Genomic DNA, 20,713 nt, shown 5'->3' on the forward strand with positions numbered 1-20,713 from the left:
ACGTCACAAAATCTGATAATTCTGTTAAAAAGTCATAGATTTTACATTTCAAGCATGATTTATTAGACTTTTAAAATATCATTTTTTAGGATGACTTCTGATCAAAATCATAGCACATATTAAAAGTGGTTATATCTTCAATTTTTAAAATTAATTTTTATGAATGTGATTTTTTTTTATTGTCTGTTTCCCTCAATTTTGTTTCACTGTTGCAACTTTTTTTTTTCCAGAGTCACACCCTCAATTGCCTGTCTTTTTCAACTGAACCCGTCTGCACTGCTGACCATCGTTGTAACCTCACTGCTGACCATCGTTGTAACCTCACTGCTGACCATCGTTGTAATCTACAATGGGAGGGACTCCAACTGCAAGGGAGCCAAAATTCTTGTGACCAGGATCGCGGTAGAGTCATGCAGAGGTTTATTCATGTCAGCAGTCAGTGTTGCCACTCATTGTAAAATCTAGGCCATTAATATTTTCTATTAAAAAAGCGACAAGCACATGATCAGACCAACATAATGGCATTTTTATTTAGAACGCTCAAACCTTTCTTTTGGAAGCTTGTACTTTTGGTAAAGCCTGGGAAATGCAATGGATTGTCACATCACCCTTTCATGTTAAATCCAGCTCAGCCCAAAGAGCTGCAACGCTCCCTCTTCTGACATTAAAAGTGGGAGAAGAAGTTGAAAAACTATTAAAACATGTGGGATTCGAGGTTCTATAAACAGGGATACAGGATGAAGAGAGATAATAGCAATGCCAAATCTATAACAATTAATTGATTCGGCTGTAGTTTTAATATTGTTTAGGTTTACATTACTATACAAGGGATGTCAAGAATATTATGAGGGTAAAGGTGATGGGATGGTAGTTATGAGAATAGGCTAGACATTTTTTCTTCAAATAAAAAGAGGTAAGAGATGTTAAAGTAATTTGGGGAAAACATTTAAAAAAATAAATTGAGTACTCAATTATTTTTTTTCCCAAATAAGCGGCAATTTAGCATGGATTTAGCACAATTTATCCTGCACACCTTTTGGGTTGTGGGGGTGAGACCCACGCAGATACGGGGAGAATTGGCAAACTCCACACGGACAGTGTCCCGGGGCCGGGATTGAATCCGGGTCCTCGGCGTCATGAGGCAGCAGTGCTAACCACTGCGTCATCGTCTGCCATGAAATTTGGGGAAAACTATGCCATTGAAAGAGGAATTGGCAACTAGGTTGACAAATTTAAGATCATCAAATGAAAGAAGAGTTTTTTTTTATATACAGTCTTGAAATGTTTTACCAGAAAGGTGCTGGAAGCACGATCTGCAATTACTTTTAAAAAAAGAAAAATTACACTGAATTTAAACTTAAATAGAAAATAACATAGGAACAGACCGTTTGATCAAACTGGTCCATGCCAATAATTATACTTTTTTAAAAAAGTTTAGAATAGCCAAATCTTTTTTCCCCCCCAATTAAGGGCAAATTAGCTTGGCCAATCCACCTAGCTTGCACATTTTTGGGTTGTGGGGGTGAAACCCATGGAAACACGGGGAGAATGTGCAAACTTCACATGGATAGTGACCCGGGGCCGGGATCAAACCCGGGTCCTCAGCGTGTGAGACAGCAGTGCTAACCAATGCGCCACCATACCGCCTACCAATATTTATACTTAATGCAAGTTCCATATTTAAATTCAGAAGGTGATGGGAAAGGGCAAGGGAATGGAACCAAGTGAAACCCTTTTCTAGAGAGCTGGCATAGACATTTAAAATCTTTGTGAAAATTTATATTACCCAATTCTTTTTTCCCCTCAAGGGGCAATTTAGCATGGCCAATCCACCTACCCTGCACATCTTTTTTTTGGGTTATGGGGGTGACCCATGCAGACATGGGGGAGAATGTGTAAACTCCACATGGACAGTGACCTGGGGCCAGGAACGAACCCAGGTCCTCAGCGCCATGAAGCAGCAGTGCTAACTACTGCACCACCGTGCTACGCTGAACCAGCACAGCAAATGGTCATCTTTGTGATGCAAAATTCTATGGTCAACCCTATGCAGTGGCATGAACTCAAAATGTTTGTAACTTTTTTGTAATTGGCTGAGAATTGCCACTGGAAAGAAAATGGAAAGAAGCATTAATGCAGTAGGTAATGCCTGTCAAAGGTTGCGGGAGAACTCATTCCGCCTGTACCCGAATCGACAAAAGCTGATTTAGGACAGCAAATACCGAATGTGGGCTCCAAAGATGGTTAAAAAGTGTTGTAATTCTGAGGAAGGGCTTTACTTACTTTGATGAACACAAACGTGTATAACTTGTTACTTATCAATGATTATTATACATTATACATTTTGGACATACCTTCCAGTTTCCTGCTGATAGGTTTTGTAGAGATCCAGCAGATCCTTCCAATGTAGCTGGGTTTGAACTTTCAGCAAGAAGAGTGAGATATGGTTTCACAATTGATGGATGCCACAACATTTCAACTCCTTTTGGAGATTTAGAAAATCCAGGGATTGGACCTACTCCATCCCACTGTAAATAAAAAGTATTGGCTTAAAAGCAGCAGGTGCATTTAATTACATTATACGCACATTTGAAAGTCAATAATTTAGTTGCCGAAAATCATACCACTTGGTTGTGTTACTTACATTGCTTAATTCACATTATTGTTAAGTTCCTAGTCGATGTGACTACTGGATGGTAAGATCCCATAATGGAACCCTGACTCAAAAAGACCTTAATTTTTACTTTTCTTCAAGAAAACATGGATGAACATAGTCACAGAGATACTTATTAGCTTCTAACAACAAAAATATTTATTAAACTGAAAGGTTTGAGCTATAATACAATACTCCTTCACTTCCACTCATCTTCACAACTGTACACAAATTTTAAGGATAACACAGGTTACAAGGTTTTAGGAGGAAAAATAAAAAATGAGAGATTCACAAAATGTCACAATTCTTTTACCCATTCACAGGATGTGGATGTCTCTGGCAAGGCAGAATTTATTACCCATTCTTAATTGACCATAAGGTGCTGGTGAACCACTTCACTGGCTGGTTTAGCACACTCGGCTAAATCGCTGGCTTTTAAAGCAGACCAAGGCAGGCCAGCAGCACGGTTCGATTCCCGTACCAGCCTCCCTGAACAGGCGCCGGAATGTGGCGACTAGGGGCTTTTCACAGTAACTTCATTGAAGCCTACTTGTGATAATAAGCAATTTTCATTTCATTTTAATAAGTGGCATGCAGGGCCATTTCAGAGGGCAGTTAAGATGCATCCTGGAGTCATATATAGGTCTGATTAGGTACGGATGACTTCCTAAAGTATATTTGCGAACTCCATTGATTTTTGCAACAATCCGGTGGTTATATAGTGAACATTACTGATACCAGCTTTTTATTCTAGATTTACTTAGTCAACTAAATTTATAATTCCAAGTTCCTGCAGTGCCTTTTGAATTAATTTCTCCAGGTCATTTGTCTGGATCAGGGGATTACTAGTCCAGTAAAGCGACCACTATGCTACCGCTCTCAGTAGTATCTAATTAAAATAATCCACTGTAATTGTCCACTGCTCCTTCTATAAAAGTTCCTTGCAATATTTTGGTACATCAAAGAATGAAATTGCATTTAAATAATTTTCTTCCTAACATCAGCATGTTTCTAACGGCTTCACGTGCAAAGTACTTTTTAAGCACAATCACTGTTGCAATGTAGGTAAACACAGCAGCCATTTGAACACATGAAGATCCCACTTACAACAATAGGATGAATGACCAGGTAATTTTTAAGTGATAATGACCCCTATGGCACAGAAAGGGGTCCCTTGGCTGAGCTGCCCTGTACCACCGTTTGTGATCCACAGAAATCTTCTCTTGCCTCTCTTCATCAAACCCCAAAGCACTGGTTATGTTCTTGTACAGAGACAATTACTGAGTTGGCGTACTAAAGAACATCTAGTTCCACGACTAGTTAATTTTATTACAGTATAATAAACTGTGGGTATGAAATTAATGCTATAAAACTGGAGCTAATACAAACACAACTGACCACGATGATTTCTCCTCAAGACTCCCCCAAGCTAGTGTCACGTGCCACTACTTGCCTGACACAGACTGGTCGGAAGCTATACATATTTACACACTTGTTAATGCATATCACTACAGGCGGAGATTTAAAAAGAGCAGGAGCTGTGAGTCAGAGTGGAGATTTAAAAAGATTGCGGCCTAGTTTTGGGAGCCGTTCGGGGGAGGAGGAGCAGTCTCTGTCAGGGAGAGAACCGGAGAACATCGAAGACCCTCAGAAGGTAAGTAAGTGATTTTTACTTTTATACCTTTTTAAAATTGTGTGTGGGGGGGGGGGGGGGGGGGGGGAAAACTGAAGTGACATCGCAGAAAAGCTGTGACCCGAGTGGCTGGTTGGGAATCTACACTAAATTAAAAAAATTAAGCATTGGTAACTAATTAAACATAATTACTTAATTATAATTTAGAGGGGTATCCAAACCAGAGATCGGAGAGTACTATATTTAGCTTTCACATTTATATTAGAAATCTAGTGCTAGGAAACAGATAGTTAACGGTAACTTTAATAAAATTAAAAAAAAACTTTTAATTTTAATTTACTAATTAATTGCCGCAATATCAGTTAGAGGGGTGCAGTGCTCTGACTGTGAGATGTGGCAGGTCCAGGAGGCTTCCAGCATCCCGGATGGCTTCATCTGCAGAAAGTGCACCCAACTGGAGCTCCTCACAGACCGCATGGTTCGGTTGGAGCAGCATTTGGATGCACTTAGGAGCATGCAGGTGGCGGAAAGCATCATAGATCGCAGTTATATAAATGTGGTCACACCCAAGGTGCAGGCAGAGAAATGGGTGACCACCAGAAAGGGCAGGCAGTCAGTGCAGGAATCCCCTGTGGTTGTCCCCCTCTCGAACAGGTATACCCCTTTGGATACTGTCGGGGGGGATAGCCTATCAGGGGAAAACAGCAGCAGCCAGAGCAGTGGCACCACGGCTGGCTCTGATGTTCAGAAGGGAGGGTCAAAGCGCAGAAGAGCAATAGTAATAGGGGACTCTATAGTCAGGGGCACAGATAGGCGTTTTCTGTGGACATGAAAGAGACTCCAGGATGGTATGTTGCCTCCCTGGTGCCAGGGTCCAGGATGTCTCCGAACGGGTAGAGGGCATCCTGAAGGGGGAGGGCCAACAGGCAGAGTTCGTTGTACATATTGGTACTAACGACATAGGCAGGAAGGGGCATGAGGTCCTGCAGCAGGAGTTCAGGGAGCTAGGCAGAAAGTTAAAAGACAGGACCTCGAGGGTTGTAATCTCGGGATTACTCCCTGTGCCACGTGCCAATGAGGCTAGAAATAGGAAGATAGAGCAGCTAAACACGTGGCTAAACAACTGGTGTAGGAGGGAGGGTTTCCGTTATCTGGACCACTGGGAGCTCTTCCGGGACAGGTGTGACCTATATAAGGACGGGTTGCATCTAAACTGGAGAGGCATAAATATCCTGGCCGCGAGGTTTGCTGGTGTTACATGGGAGGGTTTAAACTAGTATGGCAGGGGGGGTGGGCACGGGAGCAATAGGTCAGAAGGTGAGAGCATTGAGGAAGAACTAGGGAATAGGGACAGTGGGGCTCTGAGGCAGAACAGACAGGGAGAAGTTGCTGAACACAGCGGGTCTGGTGGCCTGAAGTGCATATGTTTTAATGCAAGAAGTATTATGGGCAAGGCAGATGAACTTAGAGCTTGGATTAGTACTTGGAACTATGATGTTGTTGCCATTGCAGAGACCTGGTTGAGGGAAGGGCAGGATTGGCAGCTAAACGTTCCAGGATTTAGATGTTTCAGGCGGGATAGAGGGGGATGTAAAAGGGGTGGCGGAGTTGAGCTACTGGTTAGGGAGAATATCACAGCTGTACTGCGGGAGGACACCTCAGAGGGCAGTGAGGCTATATGGCTAGAGATCAGGAATAAGAAGGGTGCAGTCAAAATGTTGGGGGTTTACTACAGGCCTCCCAACAGCCAGCGGGAGATAGAGGAGTAGATAGGTAGACAGATTTTGGAAAGGAGTAAAAACAACAGGGTTGTGGTGATGGGAGACTTCAACTTCCCCAATATTGACTGGGACTCACTTAATGCCAGGGGCTTAGACGGGTCGGAGTTTGTAAGGAGCATCCAGGAGGGCTTCTTAAAACAATATGTAGACAGTCCAACTAGGGAAGGGGCGGTACTGGACCTGGTATTGGGGAATGAGCCCGGCCAGGTGGTATAAGTTTCAGTAGGGGAGCAGTTCGGGAACAGTGACCACAATTCAGTAAGTTTTAAAGTGCTGGTGGACAAGGATAAGAGTGGTCCTAGGATGAATGTGCTAAATTGGGGAAGGTTAATTATAACAATATTAGGCGGGAACTGAAGAACATAGATTGGGGGTGAATGTTTGAGGGCAAATCAACATCTGACATGTGGGAGGCTTTCAAGTGTCAGTTGAAAGGAATTCAGGACTGGCATGTTCCTGTGAGGAAGAAGGATAAATACGGCAATTTTCGGGAACCTTGGATAACGAGAGATATTGTAGGCCTCGTCAAAAAGAAAAAGGAGGCATTCGTCAGGGCTAAAAGGCTGGGAACAGACGAAGCCTGCGTGGAATATAAGGAAAGTAGGAAGGAACTTAAGCAAGCAGTCAGGAGGGCTAGAAGGGGGTCACGAAAAGTCATTGGCAAATAGGGTTAAGGAAAATCCCAAGGCTTTTTACACGTACATAAAAAGCAAGAGGGTAGCCAGGGAAAGGGTTGGCCCACTGAAGGATAGGCAAGGGAATCTATGTGTGGAGCCAGAGGAAATGGGCGAGGTACTAAATGAATACTTTGCATCAGTATTCACCAAAGAGAAGGAATTGGTAAATGTTGAGTCTGGAGAAGGGTGTGTAGATAGCCTGGCTCACATCGAGATCCAAAAAGACGAGGTGTTGGGTGTCTTAAAAATATTAAGGTAGATAAGTCCCCAGGGCCTGATGGGATCTACCCCAGGATACTGAAGGAAGCTGGAGAGGAAATTGCTGAGGCCTTGACAGAAATCTTTGGATCCTCACTGTCTTCAGGTGATGTCCCGGAGGACTGGAGAATAGCCAATGTTGATCCTCTGTTTAAGAAGGGTAGCAAGGGGAGGTCGTGTCTCACTAACTTGATAAGAGTTTTTCGAGGAGGTCACAAAGATGATTGATGCAGGTAGGGCAGTGGATGTTGTCTATATGGACTTCAGTAAGGCCTTTGACAAGGTCCCTCATGGTAGACTAGTACAAAAGGTGAAGTCACACGGGATCAGGGGTGAGCTGGCAAGGTGGATACAGAACTGACTAGGTAATAGAAGGCAGAGAGTAGCAATGGAAGGATGCTTTTCTAATTGGAGGGCTGTGACCAGTGGTGTTCCACAAGGAACAGTGCTGGGACCTTTGCTGTTTGTAGTATATATATATAAATGCTTTGGAGGAAAATGCAACTGGTTTGATTAGTAAATTTGCGGATGACACAAAGGTTATGGAATTGCGGATAGCGATGAGGACAGTCAGGAGATACAGCAGATAGAGATTGGTTACAGACTTCAGCGGAGAGATGGCAGATGGAGTTTAATCCGGACAAATGTGAGGTAATGCATTTTGGAAGGTCTAATGCTGGGTGGGAATATACAGTGAATGGTAGAACCCTCAAGCAAGAGTATTGAAAGTCAGAGAGATCTAGGAGTACAGGTCCACAGGTCACTGAAAGGGGCAATACAGGTGGAGAAGGTAGTCAAGAAGGCATACGGCATGCTTGCCTTCATTGGCCGGGGCATTGAGTATAAGAATTGGCAAGTCATGTTGCAGCTCTATAGAACCTTAGTTGGGCCACACTCGGAGTATAGTGTTCAATTCTGGTCGGCACACTACCAGAAGGATGTGGCGGCTTTAGAGAGGGTGCAGAAGAGATTTACCAGAATGTTGCCTGGTATGGCGGGCATTAGCTATGAGGAGCGGTTGAATAAACTCGGTTTGTTCTCACTGGAACGAAGGAGGTTGAGGGGCGACCTGATAGAGGTCTACAAAATTATGAGGGGCCTAGACAGAGTGGATAGCCAGAGGCTTTTCCCCGGGGTAGAGGGGTCAATTAGTAGGGGACATAGGTTTAAGGTGAGAGGGGCAAGGTTTAGAGTAGATGTACGAGGCAAGTTTTTTTTTTTTTTTTTTATACACAGAGGGTAGTGGGTGCCTGGAACTCGCTGCCGGAGGAGGTGGTGGAAGCAGGGACAATAGTGACATTTAAGGGGCAGCTTGACAAATACATGAATAGGATGGGAATAGAGGGATACGGACACAGGAAGTGTAGAACATTGTAGTTTAGTCGGGCAGCATGGTCGGCACGGGCCGAAGGGCCTGTTCCTGTGCTGTACATTTCTTTGTACCCTTTTATTCCGTTCCCTTTGATGTGCTTATCTGCCTTTCGCTTAAATGCAATGATGTCATTCACCTCCATCACTCCAATGATAACACAATGACATTCATGGAATTTTCTGGGTAAAGACATTTCTTCAAAATTTCCCATTGGATTTATTAGCGATTACCTTAAGTTTGAGGTCCCGAGCTTTGGACCCGCAATTGGAAGCATCTTTACGTCTACCCTATTAAACGCTCGCGACCTTAAACATTTTGTAGGTGTTCTCTTTCCTGGAAATGAGCCTCGTCCTGTTCAGTTTCCGAATAACTGTATTCTCCCAATTCTGGTATCATCCTTGCAAATCTTCTTTTGCACTTTAAAATTCTAATGTCTCTATATCATTTTATATCATGGAGACCAGAACTATGCACAGTACTCAGAGTGTGATCTAACCAAGGAATGAACTTCTCTGCTTCTCAATTCTATCATTCTAGAAATTAACCAGAGTGTTTTACTTGTTATGAATAGCCTTATTGTCCTGTGCCACTAATTTGTAGTTTGATTGGGTACCTCTAGATCCCTTTGTTCTCGATCCCATTTAAACTATTACCCTAGCAGGATGTGGCCTCTTTATTCTTTCCACTAAATTGCATGACCTCACCATTATCCATATTGACATTAATTTGCCAATTACACATCCATCCTGCAAGTTTATTGTACTTTGTTGCATTTCCCCTTCATGTAAAATGCTCCATCCACCACAACTTTGGCACCTTCTTGCAAACTCCAGATTTTCCAGTGAACACCTCAAGCCACGCATTACAGGGACTATTTTATGTTTACAGTCAGTTCGAGTTTGTTGTCATTCTAAAGGGCAGCACTGTAGCACAAGTGGATAGCACTGTGGCTTCACAGCGCCAGGGTCGATTCCCCGCTGGGTCACTGCCTCTGCGGAGTCTGCACATTCTCGTGTCTGCGTGGGTTTCCTCCGGGTGCTCCGGTTTCCTCCCACAGTCCAAAGACATGCAGGTTAGGTGGATTAGGTGGATTGGCCATGATAAATTGCCCCAAGTGACCAAAAAGGTTAGGAGGGGTTATTGGGTTACGGGGATAGGGTGGAAGTGAGGGCTTAAGTGGGTCGGTGCAGACTCGATGGGCTGAATGGCCTCCTTCTGCACTGTATGTTCTAAAGACTATCACCTTGCCCCTCAATTTATTACAATATTCATTAATTTTGTTTGGTGCTTCAGATCCCATTTAGACTAAGTTACAAATCATATCATAGTTTTAGTGGAAGGCAAACTTTTACCTGATCTTCCTGGGGTTCTTTTTTTTCTTTTTCTTCTTCTTACCCCAGCAACCAGAATCAGCATCTTTATTAGGAGAGTCGCTACCAAGTAATCCATCAAGCTCACTTGTTCCCATCAGTCGAGCTTGTGGAACCTCTAGCTCTAAGCGATAGGACAGGTTTCTCAGGATGCAGACACAATTTTCCACAGTCTAAATCAACAAACATAGTTAGAATGCCATTTACATCAGTCATATTTAATGAACATTGTCATTTTATCAACTTTTGCCTCAGTAAAGGTACAGAACCTCTTTAGATTCCTAGCATCTAAACTTAGCTACACTTCACGGACAAGTTTTCCATGGAGCTTCCCATGAAAACTCAACTCCAACTTAGTGTAGGGATTACAAAATAGTAAAAGGGACATTTCATAAGAACATAAGAAATAGGAGCGGCAGCAGGCAATTTGTCACCTCAACCCTGCTGATATTCAATAAGATCATGGTTGATCCGATTATGGCCTCGATTCCACTTTCCCGCCTGCCCTCAATAAACCTAGGCTCCCTTGTAGATCAAAAACATATCTTAACTCAGCATTGAATATATTCAATGATCCAGCCTCCACTGCTCTCAGGCAGAGTATTCATAAGATTCATGAACCTCAAGAGGAAATTTGTCCTCATCTCAAACGAGAGGTCCTTGGTTTTGAAACTCAACCCAGAGTTGTAGATTCCTCCACAAGGGAAAACATTAGCACAGAGAAAACGGTGGCTCAGTGGTTAGCACTGTTGCCTCAACACCAGAGACTTGGGTTTGATTCCGACCTCAGGTGACTGTGTGGAGCTGGCACAGTCTTCCTGTATCTGCGTGGGTTTCCTCCGGGTGCTGTGGTTTCCTCCCATAGTCTAAAGATGTGCAGGTTAGGTGGATTGGCTATGCTAAATGGCCTCTAGGTGGTATACGGGGATAGGGTAGGGGATTGGGCCTAGGTAGGGTGCTCTTTCAGAGGGTTGGTGCAGACTCGATGGGCCCGAATGGTCTCCTTCTTCACTGTAGGGGTTCTATGGATCTACCGGCTCTCCTTTATCCAACCTCTGTGTTACATATTTAAGGAACTCAAATAAATTTGTCAAACATGCTTTCTCTTTCATAAACATGTTGAATCCTTCTCAAATGTATTTTGGTTTTCTAAATGTCCTGCTGCTACTTGCTTAATAATGCATTCCAGCAATTTCCCCAAGACAGATGTTAGGCAAACATCCCATAGTTCCCAGCTTTCAATGTCCTCCAACACCTCGGAGAGGTGTTACATTTGTGGTCTTTCAGTGTGCTGGGACCTTCTCAGAATCTGGGGAATTTTGGAAGATCACAACAAGTGCAAAGATTCTCTCTCAACAGCCACTCCTTAAGATCTTCAAGATAGATGCAGGGGACTTGTCTGCCTTTAGTCCAATTAAATTTCCAAATACATTTTCTCCAGTGATGGTGATTGCTTTAATTTCTGCCTCAGTCCATCTTGCCCTTTTATTCTCTACTGTTCTTGGGATGCCCGTGTCCTCTACCATGGTGACAGGAAGAAAATATTTGTTCAAGTCTCTGCCATTTCTTTGTTTCTTCTTATTAATTCCCAAGTCTCATCCTTTTGGGACCAATATTTACTTTAGATACTTGTAGAAGCTCTTGCTGTTTGTTCTTTTATTTTTTGCTAATTTACTCTCTTATTCTAATTTCTCCCTTTTCTCATCATTGTTTGCTGATTTCTGGGTTTACTCAATCTTCACTGCGCCATAGGTCTTTTCTTTCTGTTTGATACCATTCTTCGATTCCTTAGTTAAGGATGATGGTGAATCCTTCCCGCAGAGGCTCTCTCAATGGAATATGCCCTTGTTGACAATTATACAATATCCTCTTAAAATGTCTCCAACTGCTTACTTACTGTATTATCTTTTAACCTATTTTCCCAATCTACTGTTACCAACTCCGCTTTCATTCCTTTGTACTTGCCTTAAGGCACGAACTATGCACCCACATTTCTCTCATTTGTTTGGAACAGCATTCTATCATGTAACAATCGCTCTTGCATAGAGGATCCTTAACTAAAAGATTAATTAATATTGTCTAATTAGATATTACCATCTCTAAAATAGCCTATTACCTGGTTGGTACGAAAACGTATTGTTTTAAGAAACTGTCCTGAGTACACTATGAACTCATCCTCCAGGCTACTTTTGCCAATTTGATTCGTCCAATCTAAAGGATTAAAATCAACTATGATTATTGCAGTACCTTTCTTACAAGTCCCCATTATTTTATGATGTTTACCCTGTTCTACAATGTAGCGACTGTTAGGGGGCTTATAAATGATTCCACTGGTGACTTCATTCCCTTGTTATTTCTCATGTCCTCTCAAACTGATTGTATATTTTCATCTTCTGAGCCATGATCATTTTTCACATATGCACTGATTCTTTAGGGACCAATATTTATTTTAGCTCTACCTTGTTATATACTTGCAGAAGCTCTTGCTGTCTGCTTTTATTACTTGCTAATTTACTCTCCTATTCTAATTTCTCCCTCTAATTTTTTCATCATTATTTGCTGATTTCTGGATTTACCCAATCTTCACCGCACTATAGGTCTTTCCTTTCAATTTGATACCATCCTTAGATTCCTTACTTAAGAATGATCAGGCAGCACAGTGGTTAGCACTGCTGCCTCACAGCACCAGGCACCCAGGTTTAATTCTGGGTGACTGTGTGGAGATTGAACGTTCTTCCCATGTCTGCATGGTTTCCTCCGGGCGCTCTGGTTTCCTCCCACAGTCCAAAGATGTGCAGGTTAGGTTTATTGGCCATGCTAAATTTCCCCTTAGTGTCCAGGGATGTAGGTTAGACTACAGGGATAGGGAAGGGTGGACGGGGGGGTGGACATGGCTACAGTGCTCTTTCAAAGGGTCGGTGCAGACTCAATGGGTCTAATGACCTCCTTCTGCACTGCAGGTATTCTATGATTCTTGTACTTTATTAAAAGAGCTACCCCATCTCATTTCCCTGTCTCCCGGAATGTCTATTACACTTGAATATTCCATTTCCACCGTGGTCAATTTGCAATACATTTCTGGAATGGTTATATCATCATATTTATTTATTTCTAATTGTGCTATCCTACATTGCAAAGTGTATTTTGCATCTGCCATTATGGAGCGGTGCCGGTGATATTTGAGAAAGTCAAGGCTATATCCCTTCAGTCAAGGGATCAACAAGAATCTTTATCATTGCATTAGCATGTGTTCCTGACCCATTAGAGACGGAGATATAGTTAGAAAATTATTTTACATAATAATTCTTTATTTATTATATTCTAATCTCATGAGATAGTTTCAGTTATAAAAATCTAAAATTGGAAGACTATAAAAAAGGTTGAAAATGTGATTACTCTGAAGTGCTGCTAGTGCCTATGATTATCTATTCACAAAACTCAGTGCCTTCAAGAGAAAAGTAGACACTAGGTGGGAAAAGTAGGAAGACAAAAAACGGTCACAGGCTTTAAATTAAATTCAGTGATTGTTTTACAAGAATTTTGCAGTACATCAAATCAAATTCACAGAATGAGTAAAATTACTATTAAATTAAGCAAATCGAGCAGGAGCATTACGGGATTTGTGTGGGCGAGCAAGACCCCGCGTAAGGAGGGGGTTCTTGGAGCGTAGCAGAGATAGAGGAGGGTTGGCATTGCCGAATTTGGGTGGTTATTATTGGGCAGCCAACGTGGCAATGATCCGTAAGTGGGTGATGCAGGGAGAGGGGGCGGCGTGGAAGAGGTTGGAGATGGCGTCCTGTAAAGGAACGAGCCTGGGGGCGCTGGTGACGGCACCGCTGCCGCTCCCGCCGAAAAGGTACACCACAAGCCTGGTGTTTGTGGCAACGCTGAAGATCTGGGGGCAGTGGAGACGACACAGGGGTGCGACGGGAGCCTCGCTGTGGTCCCCAATCAGAGACAACCATCGGTTTGTCCCAGGTAGGATGGACGGGGGATTTCAGAGCTGGCATCGGGTAGGGATTAGAAGAATGGGGGACCTGTTCATTGACGGGGCGTTTGCGAGCTTAGGGGCGCTGGAGGAGAAGTTTGGGCTACCCCCGGGAAACGCTTTCAGGTACATGCAAGTGAGGGCGTTTGTGAGGCGGCAGGTGAGGGAATTTCCGCTACTCCCGGCACAGGGGATTCAAGATAGGGTGATTTTGGGCGTATTGGTCGGAGAGGGCAAGGTGTTGGCGATATACCAGGAGATGAAAGAAGAGGGGGAGGCTTTGGTAGAGGAGCTGAAGGGTAAATGGGAAGAGGAGTTGGGGGAGGAGATTGAGGGGCGGCTCTGGGCTGATGCCCTAAGTAGGGTTAATTCCTCTTTGTGTGCCAGGCTTAGCCTGATACAATTTAAGATGGTTCATAGAGCGCATATGACAGGGGCGAGGCCGAGTAGGTTCTTTGGGGTGGAGGACAGATGTGGGAGGTGCTCAGGAAGTCCGGCAAACCATGTCCATATGCTTTGGTCATGTCCGGCACTGGAGGGGTTCTGGTGGGGGGTTGCGGGAACAGTATCTAAGGTGGTGAAAGTCCGGGTCAAGCCAAGCTGGGGGCTAGCACTATTTGGAGTAGTGGACGAGCCGGGAGTGCAGGAGGCGAAAGAGGCCGGCATTCTGGCCTTTGCGTCCCTAGTAGCCCGGCGAAGGATCTTGTTAATGTGGAAGGAGGCGAAGCCCCCCAGCGTGGAGGCCTGGATAAATGATATGGCTGGGTTTATCAAGTTGGAAAGGATAAAGCTTTCCTTGAGGGGTTCTACAGGCGGTGGCAACCGTTCCTACACCATCTCGCGGAGCGTTAGATGAAGATCGGACAGCAGCAACCCAGGGGTTGGGGGGGGGGGGGGGGGGGGGGGGAGTACCTGTGGGGGGCATGTGAGCAAGAAAGCACATGAATGATCTGGAAACTGACATGTACGGGAAGAATCCATTGTACAAAGTTCTGTATTTTATTGACTTGCCATGTTCATGTCTTGCCACGCGAGTTCTTTTTTTTCTTCTTTGTTACGGGGGGGGGGGGTTGTTTGTAAGGTGGAAAAATATTGTTTTGAAAAATTCTTAATAAAGATATATTTTTTAAAAAGTAAGCAAATCACAAACCTTGCTATCATAATCTGCAGTGTTAACGCACATCTGGATAACATATAGTAACGAATCCACCAACCCCTCACAAGATCGGATCTTCTTTCGAGCTTCTTCTCCTGCAGAGCTAAGATTTCTGTAAAATGGCAAATTTGTTAAAACATGGCTCAAAGAACAAAGAAAAGTACAGCACAGGAACAGGCCCTTTGACCCTCCAAGCCTATGCCGATCATGATGCCCCAAATTAAAATAATCCTTCCGCCCTTACTCGGTCCATATCCCTCTATTTCCCCCCTATTCATGTATCCATCCAGTAGCCTCTTAAATGTTGCTAATGTGCCTGCTTCCACACATCCTCTGGCAGCGTGTTTCAAGCACCCACAGCTCTCTGCGTGAAAAGCCTACCCCGCACATCTCCCTTAAACTTTCCCCCTCTCACCTTGAACCTGTGCCCCCTTGTAATTGACACTTCCACCCTTGGAAAAAGCCTCCGACTATCCACCCTGCCTATACCTCTCACATTGTTTTGTAGACTTCTATCAGGTCTCCCTACAGCCTCAGTCTTTCCAGTGAAAAAATCCTAGTTTATTCAACACGTACCAATAATTATAAACATTTCATTGAATTAAAGATAACCAAATTAGACACTTTCCATAAATGAAGAATAGCACTTGTTCAAGGCATTGATTACCCATGGAATTGAACTCTAGGAGAGTTAACATCTTGTTGAGTGGTCATAAAGAGGGGAAAAGTGGCAGAGAAAATGAGTGAGAAACCAAACAAAAACTATTTTAAAACTAAAAATATTTCATCTTACCTAGAAAAATCAATTCTTTGAAAATGGAAAATTTTTGTACTTGAATACTTAAAACTGCTTTTTACTTTCAATTCTTCAATATAATATAATAATAATCACTTATTGTCACAAGTAGGCTTCAATGAAGCAACTGTGAAAAGCTCCTCGTCGCCACATTCCGGCGCCTGTTTGGGGAGGCCGGTACGGCGCATTTTATCTTGTTTGGTACGAAAATATTTTGTTTTAGCAACGGCGCAATATGTTTCTATATTTATGACCATTGGGCTGAGGAGGATAATTTACTTACCGTAGACATCCGGTAGTATTTCGCAGAACTAAAGAAGTGTGGAATTTCACTTTTCTGTCTTCATCAAAAGAGGAGCTGCTCCACCCAGAATGAGGTATCACCACACTATTTGTGAGAGTTGTTAGAGCATCACGAATAATTGGCATCTTCACTGCATCACATGAAGACAAGTTCCAGAGGACTCCTAAAACATATTGCAACGTATTTTAATTTCCCAGCACTTACTAGCTTGATAACTGCAGAGCTTTTATTACCCTCTCCCTAAGAGTAAACAACTTTCAAATCTTAGTCCTGAATGGGATGGCGAGTCTACGCATTGAGATACACAAAATATCACAATGCATGGGACAGGCTGAATGGACCAGAGGTCCTTTTCTTGTTCATAAGAAACAATCCACAGTTGACTAAAGAGAAACTTGAGTAGAAGTTCAACATGAATTCTCGATTGCCCACTGTAATTTGGGTATATACACTGGTGAAATAGCTAATGACTAGTTATGCTATTTCTCAGAGTTTTCTCTGCGGCAGTTATGGTGGACAGTTATGGGAGAACCCGACAAATATTGTGCAAAATTTCAACATTTAAATTAGTTATCTCTTTCCTTAAAATGCTGACAATAACAGAGATCAGTGTTAATTTCCAGTTACTTTTTGGCGATTGAAAGCTCGGATTGCAGATGTTCATTTTAGTTGCTCAAATGTATACAACCCCAAGAAACTGCAAAATAAATTCTTAATTAGTACATGGCAGAGGTGAAATAATTGTTGTTGATAGCTACCAGAATAGCCAGGGTTAATGAAATACGAAATCCCAAATTACACTCAAACCTTTTCATAAAAAATATGAAAAGCAAATCCTAAATCACATTTTCACTTGGATTTTGCATTAGATTCCTCCATGTTGTCGTCCATCTTAAATGTCATTAGGTTTTTGGAATGCAATACGGCACACCTCCTCTCAGTAATAGGATCAAGCAGTCACTCTAACCTTTTGACCTTGATAGTCACATACAACCCAACTAGACAGTAGACGGCCCACATAGAGAAGGAGATCTGAAACTGGGGTTCTATTCATGAGTCTCTAAACTTTTCCCCACAAACTTTAAACCTATTGTTATGGGCCAGGGTTTAGAGAACCCCAGAGTGTATCATGGAGTTCACCAGACCCACAACTTTTAATAGATTGTGGTATGGGGAGCACACGGCCCACTCTACAGGTGTGAGACAGCAGAAATGGAAAAGTATTTTTTTAAGCAAAACAATGTTTATTCTATGAATTCAAGTCAACCTTTTTAAAACATACAGTGAACATCTGAGCAACCATTAATTCATATACAACCCCCAAAGAATACAACACTAATGCCTCCGGTGGGAGTCTCAGCACCCAATGATCCAGGAGATGGCCGTTTGACAGGACACCTCAGTTGCCCCAGGTGTCCCATCTCTGGTGCTGTGCGCTGCATGTAACCCGTTTCCATATAAGGTAACAGCAGAATCTCTGGGTGCCCGTGGGTCTGGCTCAATCTGGGCTATTGACAATAGGGCTAAATCGCTGGCTTTGAAAGCAGATCAAGGCAGGCTAGCAGCACGGTTCAATTCCCGTACCAGCCTCCCCGAACAGGCGCCGGAATGTGGCGACTAGGGGCTTTTCACAGTAACTTCATTGAAGCCTACTTGTGACAATAAGCGATTTATTTCATTTCAAGCTTTCCTTTTAACATCCATAAGACTTAAAACACCTTTTACCAGAAGCACATTAAGTTTACATTCACTACTGAGAACATTTATAATTCTGAATTCACCAAATGATCAAGAGATAGTCTTTTCATGGCAGAGAGATCAACAGTACACCTGCTGTGTCTGGCTTCAGCTCCAAAACTGAAAACTAAACTAAAACACACCCTGCAGTAAACAGCCTAAAACAAAAATAAAAAGCCGACAGACAGCCCAGCTCCACCCACTCTCTGACATCATTGCAATAATAAAGGTATTCATTTCTTAAAGGTATTCTCACTACAAATATTTATATATACACCCATTTATAAACACCCATTTCTTAAAAGGTACTCTCACATGACAATCTGTCCCCTAGTACTTGACTCTCCTACCCTAGGAAAGAGCATCTGACTATCCACTCTGTTCATGCCACTCAATCTTGTAGACCTCTATCAGGTCGCCTCTCAACCTCCGTCGTTCCAGTGAGAACAGACCGAGTTTATCTAACCTTTCCTCATAGCTAATGCCCTCTATACCAGACAACATCCTAGTAAACCGCTTCTGTACTCTCTCCAAAGCATCCACATCCTTCTGGAAGTGTGGTGACCAGAATTGTACACAGTATTCCAAATGAGGCCTAATAATAATAATCGCTTATTGTCATAAGTAGGCTTCAATGAAGTTCCTGTGAAAAGCCCCTAGTCGCCACATTCCGGGGCCTGTTCGGGGAGGCCAGTACGGGAATTGAACCCGCGCTGCTGCTTTGTTCTGCATTACAAGCCAGCTGTTTAACCCACTGTGCTAAACCAGCCCCCAAGGTAACTAAGGTCCTGTACAGCTGTAACATGACTTGCCAATTTTTATATTCAATGCCCTGACCGATGAAGGCCAGCATGCTGTAAGCATTCTTGACCACCTTACCCACATGCGTTGCCACTTTCAGTGATCGCTGGACATGCACGCCCAGATCTCTCTGCCTGTCAGTACTCGCAAGAGATCTACCATTTGTGTAATTTCTACATGCATTGGAACTTCCAAAGTGCATTACCTCACACTTGTCCGGATTAAACTCCATCTGCCATTTCTCAGCCCAATATTCCAACAAGTTTATATCCTGCTGTGAGGAGTGCCTTCCGAAGGTGATAGGGGAGGATCAGACGGGGTTCATAAAGGGAGGCAGCTATTTTCGAACATTAGGAGGGTTTTGAACGTTGTTATGGCACCGGCGGAAAGAAAGGAAACAGAGGTAGTTGTGGCATTGGACGTCGAGAAGGCGTTTGATCGGGTAGAATGGGGGTACCTGATGGCAGTGCTGGAGCGGTTTGGGATTGGACCAAGGTTTGTGAACTGGGTAAAGCTATTGTATAAGGAACCAAAGGCGAGTGTCCGCACAAATAATATTAGTTCGAGATACTTTTCTCTCCACCGTGGGACAAGACAGGGATGTCCTATGTCCCCCCTGCTGTTTGCACTTGCGATTGAGCCGTTGGCCATCGCATTGAGAAGTTCGGGAGCATGGAATAGTGCGGGGGTGGGGGGGTGGGGGGGGGGGAAGAGAAGATAGAGCATAGGGTGTCCTTAAATGCCGACGACTTGCTGCTGTATGCGTCGGAGCCGAGTGCGTCGATAGGAGGAATATTGGAGCTACTGCAGGTACTTGGGTCTTTCTCTGGGTGCAAGTTGAACCTGGACAAGAGTGAGTACTTTATGGTGTCGCGGCCGGGGGTGGGGGCAGCCATTCCATAGAGCAGCGACTCATTTTAGGTATCTGGGGGTGCAGGTTGCCCGGGAGTGGGGGAGGCTTCGCAGGTACAACATCACTAGTTTGGTGGGGAGAGTGAAAGCCGATTTGGCAAGGTGGGATGGCCTTCCTCTGTCACTGGCGGGTCGGGTACAGGCGGTTAAAATGAATGTGTTGCTGCGATTCCTGTTTATTTTTCAATGCCTACCGATTTTCTTGCCATCGTCTTTTTTCAGAGAGATTGAGGGAAGGATTACCTCATTCATATGGGGAGGGAAGGTGGCCAGAGTGAGAAAGGTGCTGCTACAGAGGGGAAGGCAGGCAGGGGGTTTGGGTCTCCCGAACCTGTTGTACTACTACTGGGCGGCGAACGTGGAGAAAGTGCGGAGCTGGGTCAGAGGGGTTGATTCTCAGTGGGTCAGAATGGAGGAGAGTTTGTGCAGGGGGTCGGGGCTGAAGGCACGTGCAACAGCGCCGCTCCCGATAGCTCCGGGGAAATATTCAGGGAGTCCGGTAATAATAGCTTCATTGAAAATCTGGAGGCAGTTTCGCCAACACTTCGGGTTGGGTTTAGGGTCAAGGGAAATGCCGATTCGGGGGGAACCACACATTTGAGCCAGGGAGGTGGGATGGAAGTTTTCGGAAATGGAAAGAGAAGGGGATTAAGACACTAAAAGATTTGTTTCTTCGGGGCCGGTTTACAGGATTGAGGGAGCTGGAAGCAAAGTATGGGCTAGAGCAGGGAGAAGTGTTTAGGTGCATGCAGGTTCGGGATTTTGCCAGGAAGGAGATACAGAGCTTCCCAGAGGAACCGGCTTCCACATTGCTGGAGGAGGTGTTGACGACAAGGGGACTGGAGAAGGGGGCAGTGTCAGCGGTGTACGGAGCTATTCTGGAAGAGGATAAGGCACCACTGGAAGGGATCAAAGCAAAGTGGGAGGAAGAGCTGGGAGAGGTTATAGAGGAGGGGGTCTGGTGTGAGGTGCTCCGGAGAGAGAATGCCTCCACCTCATGTGCGAAGTTGGGGCTGATACAGCTGAAGGTGGTATATAGAGCGCACCTCACGAGGGCGAGGATGAGCCAATTTTTTGAAGGAGTAGAGGATGTGTGTGAGTGTTGCAGGGCAGGGGCCCGCGAATCACGTTCATATGTTTTGGTCCTGTCCAAAGCTAGGGGAGTACTGGAAGGATGTATTTAGGGTAATTTCCAAGGTGGTGCATGTGAAACTGAACCCGGGTCCCCAGGAGGCCATATTCGGGGTGTCGGATCAGCCAGGGTTGGAAACGGGA

At 44.0% G+C, this 20,713-nt stretch overlaps 1 protein-coding gene across 1 annotated transcript in view; it reads right to left on the bottom strand.

Moving 5' to 3' along the window:
- pkp4 (plakophilin 4) overlaps positions 1-20,713 on the bottom strand; it is a 328,075-nt gene that overhangs the window by 71,779 nt on the left and 235,583 nt on the right. The window contains 5 exon segments of the mRNA XM_072474888.1: positions 2,355-2,528; positions 9,727-9,743; positions 9,746-9,917; positions 14,883-15,000; positions 15,968-16,151. Coding sequence (XP_072330989.1) covers positions 2,355-2,528; positions 9,727-9,743; positions 9,746-9,917; positions 14,883-15,000; positions 15,968-16,151 — 665 coding nt within the window.

This window comes from Scyliorhinus torazame, chromosome 2 (assembly GCF_047496885.1).
Source record: "Scyliorhinus torazame isolate Kashiwa2021f chromosome 2, sScyTor2.1, whole genome shotgun sequence".
NCBI lineage: Eukaryota > Metazoa > Chordata > Chondrichthyes > Carcharhiniformes > Scyliorhinidae > Scyliorhinus > Scyliorhinus torazame.